The sequence below is a fragment of the Merops nubicus genome, unplaced genomic scaffold (genome assembly GCF_000691845.1).
Source record: "Merops nubicus isolate BGI_N331 unplaced genomic scaffold, ASM69184v1 scaffold52536, whole genome shotgun sequence".
Classification (NCBI taxonomy): domain Eukaryota; kingdom Metazoa; phylum Chordata; class Aves; order Coraciiformes; family Meropidae; genus Merops; species Merops nubicus.
Genome location: NW_008614014.1, coordinates 1 through 9,186, shown reverse-complemented (window position 1 = coordinate 9,186; position 9,186 = coordinate 1). Strand labels below are relative to the sequence as shown.

The following is a 9,186-nucleotide window of genomic DNA, read 5'->3' as shown; positions in this document are numbered from 1 at the left end:
TGCCGTGGAGCAGAGACAAGGGGAGCGGGTCTCCGGGTGGCGTTTCCTAACCGGGGAGGCGGAGGGAGGAGGGAAGGAGCGTCTGGAAGTGGTTTCACTGAAATGTGCCGCCTTCTACGTGCACATCACGAATGTTAATTTCTGGAGGGGACGCTCGTATGTACAAATGAAGAGCTGTGTGGAGACGGGTCCTGCTCTCCAGCCTAGATTACTATGAGTTCCTTGCCTCGTGATGAGTGTAATAAAGGGGCAGTGTGTTCTTCGCTGATTTCATTAAGTTTTTTTTCTGTCCTGCAGCTAGCAGTGTTCTGGCCATTGACCAGGCCAGGGGGCCCATCACCTTAGTACTGGCAGAAGATGGCACCATTGTTGATGATGAAGATTACTTCCTGTGTTTGCCATCTAATACCGAGTTTGTGGCCCTAGCCAAGAATGAGAAATGGCCCAGCAGAAGCTTAGGTACTCTGTGGATGAGGGGTGGGGTGTCAGGAATACAGCTGGTGAAATGAGGCTGTCTGGTGGATCAGGAATGACCTGTGCATCCGATGCCTCTCGTGTCAGGCAGCGGAACATCCCGGCTGTCCGAGCCTGCCGACGAGGTGGACAGTGGTGCAGAGAGGTGGAAGCAGCTGGCCAGGCAACTGAAGGATGACCTGTCTAATATCATCTTGATGTCTGAAGAAGACCTCCAGGTACAGTGGGGAAACCTCTAAATCCTGTCCTGGGCTCTGCCCATCATCCATTTAGCTGAGTAGATGATGGAGAACAAAATAAGTAAACAAGACCTGAGGCTTAATTCAGGAGTTGTTTTGGTGTGGCACTAGAGTCAAATTTCTCCTTGAGAGGGGACACTCACAAGTGTCCAAGGAGGATGCTCTTAGTCACTGCTTGTCCTCACAGCACGTCTTGCCAGTTCTGGGAGTGGGAGGGCAAAAAGTCAAGATTTGGCCCAAAGCAGCTGAGGTGGGCTCCTGTTTTCTGTTGGAAATGCACAGGATTCCACACCTTCCTAGATGCCTTTTGGCTTCTGGTAAAGAATGCTGGCTGGTGGAGCACCACTGCAGCCTTTCATAACTTGGCTGACTTGCTACAAGACACCTTGTGAGACACGCTGGTTTTCTTGAATGTGGGGCTCCGTCACTCAGGAGGCTGCTGTTTGTACTGTCATCAGTGCAGAGGAATGAGACACTCAAGCATCCATGTAACAGGAGCACTGTCGTTGTTTTAAGGTGCTTATTGATGTACCATGTTCAGACCTGGCAGAAGAACTTGCCCAAAGTCAACCCAAAACCCAGGCACTGCAGGACACCCTGCAGCGGGTGCTGGACAGACGAGAAGAAGAACGGCAGTCGAGACAGCTCCTGGAACTCTACCTAGAGGCCCTGAAAAAGGAAGATGGCATCTTAAGCAAAGTAGCAGGTAGGGAGCATTAGGATGCTGGAGAAGGAGCTTTTCAGAGATGCCTGAAATAATTAAGTGGAATAAATAAGGCAGAGTGAAGGACTGGAGTGGGTCCCATGCTTAGCAGCTATTAATGTGGTTTATGTAATCACTGGTATAGTGTGAGAACTCTGACTGGGTGAGACCAGGAGTCCTCTCACTGCTGCCTCACATTTCTTACAGTGACTGAAAGTAGAATACTGGGAGAAAAGCTTAAATCATGTAGTCATCCTTAAAATTGTGGATTTCTTAAGTTAGAGGATGCACCTAGACAGAATGTGTACCTCATTAATCTCAAAACCATCAGAGCAGTCCAGGCCACTTTTCCTGTCCTGTGTTTATCACGGGCTATAATGATTCTGCTACTTTTCAGCATCTGAGACTGTACCAGGGAAGAAGAAGGATGAAGTTGATGCAGGTACCAGCAGTACAGGCACCACAGCCACAACAGCACTCAGTGACCACATCCTTGCTGTTCTGAAAGAGAAACCTGCTCCAGAGCTCTGCTTGGACAGTCAAGATCTAGAGGTAGGTGAGAATGATGTTACAATACTCTGGCAAATCTTTCCCTCTGGAGAGAGCAGTCATGGGGTAAACCGTCCTTGCTTCTGGAGGCTTTAATGTCAGTTTGTCTCAGAGGGGTGAGATTTAATGTTTCTCCTCCTCAGTAACACTACCCCCTGCTTGGAGCTCCTCTGCAGTAGCCAGTTGACACTATTTCAAGTATTCTAGTCTGTCCTCTGAAAAGCCACAAAATAATTATCTTTCCCTCTGGAGAGAGCAGTCATGGGGTAAACCGTCCTTGCTTCTGGAGGCTTTAATGTCAGTTTGTCTCAGAGGGGTGAGATTTAATGTTTCTCCTCCTCAGTAACACTACCCCCTGCTTGGAGCTCCTCTGCAGTAGCCAGTTGACACTATTTCAAGTATTCTAGTCTGTCCTCTGAAAAGACACAAAATAATGCTAGTTTTGATCTCTGCCAAATCATAGTCAGCCAATGCTTCAGCTGTCTTACCAGCAAAGTTTTTTTGTATGCAGATACATCTAGTTATATTTCTTTTATACATCCAAAAAGCAAATAAAGCTCTCCTTATTCTGGAAAACACTGCAATTAAACTAACTCCTTGGGAAGGAAAGTCTAGGTGAACTGGAACCATCAGAAAGTGTTCTTTCTAATGCTGTGGACTTGCTGCTCTTCATTTTCCTAGAAGAGAAACTAAGTAACTGCTTTCTGTTCCTCTGAAGATCTGAATGTAGCTTCAGGTCTACGTGTTGGTAGATTATTGAGAAATCAGTAGCCCATGGGAGAGGTGATGAAAGCTGGGAACATCCTCAGTACTAAACTGGCAGTGCTGAGCAGGAGTCTCATTGCTGCCGTTCATAATGTGGGCAGAGGGGTCAGTGGTGAGGGAACAGCAGGAGAAAAGACTGTTAGAAATCTGTCTTCCTACAGCTGGTCTTGAAAGAAGACACACAAGCCCTGTCCTCAGCCCTGCGATGGGACAAGGAGAAAGCTGAAGCTCTGCAGCAAGCCTGTGACCAGGAGCTCTCCAAGCGTCTACAGCAAGTGCAGACTCTGCATTCCCTAAGGAGCACCTCCAAGGGGAAGAAAGCACTACCCTGGGGAGACTGGCCCAGCTCAAAACGCAGAAAATGAGTGCTGCTCAGAATGCCTCTATGGTTTGTGGGTTTGGGGATTTTTTTGCATTTGAATCAATACAAGCAAGAGACATTCTGGGAGGCAGTTTGCTGGCTGTCCTGTGGTCTGGCTCTAGACAGCTAAAATCTGGACATTGTCCTGAGGCTCAAACTCCTGTGATGATTCAAATCATGTGTAACCAAAGGGATTCTGACTTTTTGCAGAATGCTAGAACAATGGTATTGCTAAACACAGCATGTAGGGGTTCAGTTTTGAATACCTGGTTGAGAGCCAGAAGCTTCCATGTGCCAGTGATGGATCTAGCTGCTGAAGCCCCAGGCAGTTTGCTTGCTTTGTCCTCCCACCATTTCACTGTGAAGGATGGAAGTCCTCTGGAAGATGCTTTGAGGCACAGTTAAAGAACAGGGCAGAGGGGTTTGCCAGCTGCTGTCTGCCTTGAAGCTCCAGCCTGGGATCTAGGAACTTGAATTCTCGTGCTAATTACCAAGTCCTTTAACTTCTGTGCTTTTTCTGTAAGGAACTCCTTGGGTGCAGTGTAAGCACTAACTTGTAGAACACAGCAAAGGTGGAAATACTTGCTCTGTAAGGCTGTGGAGCAGAAGACTTGGTTTTGGCCTGTCTGTATAGCTCTACTCTCCTTATCATTAGTGTAGGATCATGATACTTTTGTATTAACTGGATAATCTTTATGTATTAACTGGCTTATCTTTAAATTTATTAAAGGCTTTTTTTCTAGTATCATTAAAACCTTTTTACCATACTGTTGGACTGGTATTCCCACCAGCTGCTCTGATGAAAGAATGTGCTGGTAAGTGCAGTATTGCCTTAAGTACAGAGGAAGAAGAAATGAAATGCAGACGTCCTCTGTATTTAACCTGTCCAAAGCACTGAGGTGAGCTGCACGTTCAGACTGGTGACACTGCACCAGAGCTCTCACCTGGCACAATCTATTCTCTTGGGAGTACAGAAGATGTACATGAAGAAAAGCTGACAAGTGAGCTGAAAGTTCTGTGACAGCTTTAGTAGGTACAAATGTTTTTTAGTACCCCCTCTCATTGAACATCACCTTAAATGGTCCAGGATCCCAGCTGATGAGTTCTCCTACAGCAGGTGTTCAGAGGAACCCATGGCATGTAGACATTCCAGTTGAGTTATGGCATATTTGAAGTTAGACTGGCAGTGGAACTAACAAATACTCTGAACACTTTAGTGCCTTTGAGCAGGTAAGCAAAAATACTGAGGGTGACCATGAAATTACCCACATGGGAATCGACTGGACTTGGCACAGAAGCTTTGCTCTGTTTTGCTAGGGCAAGTAATTGCTTCTTAAAGTGGACACTTCTGGCTTGTTACAGGCCATGGTGGGTAAAAAAGCTTCCTGCTGCTTTAATAGCTACTTATTACAAGCTTTTATGTTCGTGTCTTTCAGAGCTAGCATATATGGCTGTGCAGTAACAGAATTTCTGAAGTATACTCTATCACACCTCAGGCTAATTATACTGAGTGCCAATTGAAGCAGGAAGCACTGGGCAGCATGGCTGCCAGCAAGCTGCTTCTGTGAGCTTATGGCTCACCTTGGCATTGCCACTCTCTCCCTTATAAACCACTCTTTCAGTCTTGCTCAAAGCCACAATGCTTTTGCATTTTTCAAGCTCAACTTGGCAATAGAAATTCTACTCTGCAAGCTGTACAAGAGGAAAGAACTGGGGTTTACCTGTGGGGGTTTTCCCATTTACTTAAAATAGCAGATAGATAGATAGTATAATTACTTCAATCCTGTATTATGTTTTGAATATTTAACTCACCTACTTCCAGGCAAACACTGAGATGGAGTCACAGCCACCGTGCTGATCCTTCCTGTAGGAAGGCAGTGATGGTGCTTCCAGTCTAACCTTAAGGGAAAAAAAACAAATGGAGGGTTTTCATTGCTGCTTTTCCCTCCTCTTATCAAGGTTAGAGCCCTTTAGTTGCCTGTAAATTTTTAAATGCTGCAGTTCTTATGTTACAGAATTCAAATTATAACTAGACCTAGCATAGTATAACTTAAACTGTTAATTTTGTCTTAATTATTCTGATCTAACTATCATATTTCATAATATGATGGGAGATGCAGTTATACTCTAACAAAGTATGTTTGCTCCACTTAAGTTTAGTTAAGCTGCACAGTTTAACTATGTAAAAACTAGCATTTCCTTGATTTTATTCCTGTAATATTTAAGAGGCTTTAACTTTTAAACAGGGTGACTGACCTGCCCAGGATTCATGAGGATGGATTTTACATATAGGTGTTCACAGTATGGTAGGGCTTAAACACATCCAGAAATGTGAAAACCTAGGCTGGCTGTCATTATACTTTTTTCAGGGTAAAAATTTTAGAACATCAGAGCTTTGAGTTAAAATCTTTCTCTTTGGTACATTCAAGTAGACAAACCTACCTTGTAAGAGAGTCCTTCTTCAGCAATGATTTCCCATGAATGAGTATCCTCAATTTATGGTCTTCAACACTGCATTAATGATTTCTCCCTTAAAGCACCAAGAAAAACCTTTTGCATCTCCTGTGGGATTGGGCTGATGACCAGGGCATGCTACAGTCAATAAAGCCTCATGCACTTCACAAAAGCAAGTAATGAGTAGGAGCATTGAAAGAAAGGAACACTGATTAATGTAAGCACTGGTGTGCCAATGAGACAGATTTTCTGTTGATTACAGAGTTTTATTATCTATGTAGCCCACATCAGTTGGTAGAATTCTTCTGCAAGATAGCTCATTTCTGAAAGTAGAACAGCTTGGGACAGGGGAAAGGGTGGGTAAAGTTTCATAGGGTAAAATGTCCTCTACAGAGCCAAAGATAGGAATTGATGCCATTCCTGTTTTCTTCTACACTGTAGCACTTGATTGCATTTGATCAATACTGGATAGGTACAGGACACAAAAGGAATGTTTTTTTTCCCTTACCCACCAGTACTGATAGCACAAATACAGAACAAGAATAAAAGGGATCACATCTAAGGAGACCAGAGCATTACTCTTCCCACTGTGTCACATCTAGCTGAGTGACTAGTTCAGAATTGCACCCTGCTTCCAAGAGAAGGGTTTTAAACAAGGAGCAAGGAGTTCAAGGGAGATCAAGGTCATCTAGTACCTTCTTTATCTTGGGGTAGTATTTAAGGTGTAAGTCTTACTAAAATGAGAACCTGACGATTTTAAACTTGGTTTTGGGGAACTGCCCTAAGTTGTGTCCTTTAGGAAGGAAAGAATGGCTTCAAGGAAGAGCTCTTCTCATGAATGAAGGGCTAAGCAGGAAAACCAGCATTCAAGTCTTCCCTCCCTTGCTGCATATTTTAAACTATCCTCCACAAGCACATTCTTGCCTAGTGAAGCTTGTCCACGCAGGAGCTCAAGCAGCCTTCTCATTTCACTTGGCTCCAGTTCCTTCTGTCTTCACCCCTGCTGCGTTGGCAGCCAGGGCGTTTATGAGCCAGCAGAGGGCAACGGCGAGTGGCTCCTGGCCACCATGTCACCGCAGCGACACTGGAGTGCAACACAGCTTACTGAGGTGAAGACTGCACACCAGCAGTGTCACGGGTGAAAAGGACACAAAGTACGTTTTAATTCCCAAGACAAGTGAGAGAGATAGCTATTAAACAAACAAAAATATTCAAAATACCTAAGCAAAGCAACAAAGAAGTCAAATATTTACTAGAGAAACCAAGTAGCAGCATGGTGGGAGTTGCAGCTACTATTATGGTCAATGAGAATGTTCTGCTTTAAACTCTTTATTTAAAGGATTTTCTTTTCAGTAACAGTAAGACACCTTTTTGTGAGCAATTAAGGCATTGTGGCTGTAACCTTTACTGAATTCTGACAGACCATTCATTTATAGAACAGAAAAATCCAACTAATTATGTTCACCTAAAAAACTAAAGACCATTACTGTTGCCAACCTGCAAGAGGACTCTCCAACAGGCTAGCTTTGGTTCCTTCAGGATAGTAAGAGAAAGTGAGCAGACATTACTTGAAAGGTCAGTTATGCCATGTTTCAATCTTCACTTTCAGCCACAGCTGCTTCTTGTTCTCCAGAATTTCTCCTTCCTTTAGCTGCACTGGACTTTTTCTTCTTCTCCTTTTGCTCCATGTTACTTGATGTGAGCTCTTCACTCTTCTGGGTGATATACTTTAGCTGCAAACAATAATCAGTTGTCTACTGAGGAACTTAATTTGTTCATGAGAAAGCAGAGAGAAATGTTTACAAGAAATTAACAGGGCAAATTCTTACAAAAAGATGACAGAAACTCCAAAAAGGCTGACAAGCATCAGCTAGTTTTAATTTTTGCACTAAGCCCTCAGTCTAAGCTGGATATCCTCAGATAATGGAATACTTTTGGCAAGACTAGGATCTATAAATGTATGTTACAACCACCTCTAGAACCAAGAGAGCAACATTAGCAGTTAAATTTGCTTAAGCAGGAGTTGCTTCAGCTTTGACAGTTTTCGTTCAAGTGCTCTTAGGAATTAACAAATTGCTTTAAGAATGTTTCAAGACAGAAAATAAAATTTATCTCACCAAAGAGCTGCTCCTTCTAGCCAAAAGCTTCACATCTTCTGTAGTGACTGTGCTTCGTTTTGCATGCCTGCATAAAATTAAAAATACCTCTAATAACCAACATTGGTTGCAAGAGGCCCTTACAGCATTTAATTCAGACACTGAAAGGGCTTGATAGGGACCCAGTAAACCAAACCTCCCTCTCTTTTCCAGCTACAACACACAGAAAACTGTTTCACAAATCTGTACGTGTACTTCTAAATTCCCACACTTGTGTGTAAAAATAGTAGAACTGAGCAAGCACAACTTTGAGCACCACTGTTCTGTTCCTTCTTACCTGCCAGGAGGTCACTGTGTTAAGTTTGGACTCCTTAAAACATTTCCTTACCACCTTGAAGCATCTGGGTGAAACACAGGCATGCTAGTGACCATCTGTCACTCCCAAACCACCTTGTACCACTAGGTATCAATGCATTTGGCAATTATACACAGCCATTAATCTAAACAACCACTTGTACCACATAAATTAACTTCCACAAACAGGAAGAACCTACAGGGGACTATCTATTTCCTAACTTCACAGCAGCTGTTGAAGCAGCCAATAGAACCCTTTAAATCTTGAGTTACAAGATGTATTTTAAAGATTATCTAGTTATTGGAGCAGAACACAAAAAAAAATAAGTCTTTGTAACAATTAAATATTCCAGTACCTACCTTGCAAACCGCAGCAGTTGTGGACCCAGCCAATAGAACCCTTTAAATCTTGAGTTACAAGATGTATTTTAAAGATTATCTAGTTATTGGAGCAGAATACAAAAATAAATCTTTGTAACAATTAAATATTCCAGTACCTACCTTGCAAACATTTCAAGGTCTTTTGCGAAGGTCTCTGGAGAAAACACAAAGACATCACATATTTTAACATGCCAGCTCTGATTAGGAAGAGATACATGACACAGTTCTGGCTGTTACAAAGGGGTACTTGCAGTTATCCGAGTTAGTTATAGAGAAGGGACCACAACTTGCTGTGACATGCCACTCTGTTGCACATGCAGGTGGCCCACACAGTATTTCCACATACTTTTAAACACTTTCCCCAGGTCTGAAAAATAGAAGCACTATTTCTTGTACTTTTTGAAAGGTAAGGAAAGAAACAATGCCCCAGTGATACCTAGTTCCCGTGCTACTTTTTAAAGCATCATTTCTCCAGCAATTGCTCTCGAACAAATAGATAATATACGAAGTTCTGTACCACACTGCCTGAAGGTGATCTCTGAAATCGCTGCAATGGTTTGTTTGCTGAACTGCACGCCTCTGTCTTCTGCAACATCCTGACACAGGCAGCCAACCGTGTAGTGAACCGCAGCCTTCAGCCTCTGCAAGGACCCGAGGCAGCGACAGGTCAGTTCTCTGCAGACTGATCTCGATCAGTCGTCAATCATCGAGACTTTTAGGAGGAGGCAGAGACGCGAGCTTTGCCGGGCCCCGGCACCCCCGAGCACCGCGTTTATCACTCAGCCGCCCACCCGCCCTCCCTCCCGGCCC

At 43.6% G+C, this 9,186-nt stretch overlaps 2 protein-coding genes across 2 annotated transcripts; one reads left to right on the top strand and one right to left on the bottom strand.

Moving 5' to 3' along the window:
* Positions 1 to 297: 297 nt before the first annotated feature.
* Positions 298 to 3,095, top strand: DFFA (DNA fragmentation factor, 45kDa, alpha polypeptide; the record flags this gene model as incomplete). The annotated part of the gene is made up of 5 exons (XM_008942050.1): positions 298 to 459; positions 562 to 692; positions 1,230 to 1,419; positions 1,814 to 1,968; positions 2,892 to 3,095. Coding segments are annotated over 5 exons (842 nt in total), but the record flags the coding sequence as incomplete, so codon positions are not given.
* Positions 3,096 to 7,137: 4,042 nt separating this feature from the next.
* LOC103774636 (centromere protein S-like) lies at positions 7,138 to 9,017 on the bottom strand (the record flags this gene model as incomplete). The annotated part of the gene is made up of 4 exons (XM_008942049.1): positions 7,138 to 7,278; positions 7,663 to 7,729; positions 8,497 to 8,530; positions 8,894 to 9,017. Coding segments are annotated over 4 exons (366 nt in total), but the record flags the coding sequence as incomplete, so codon positions are not given.
* Positions 9,018 to 9,186: the final 169 nt, after the last annotated feature.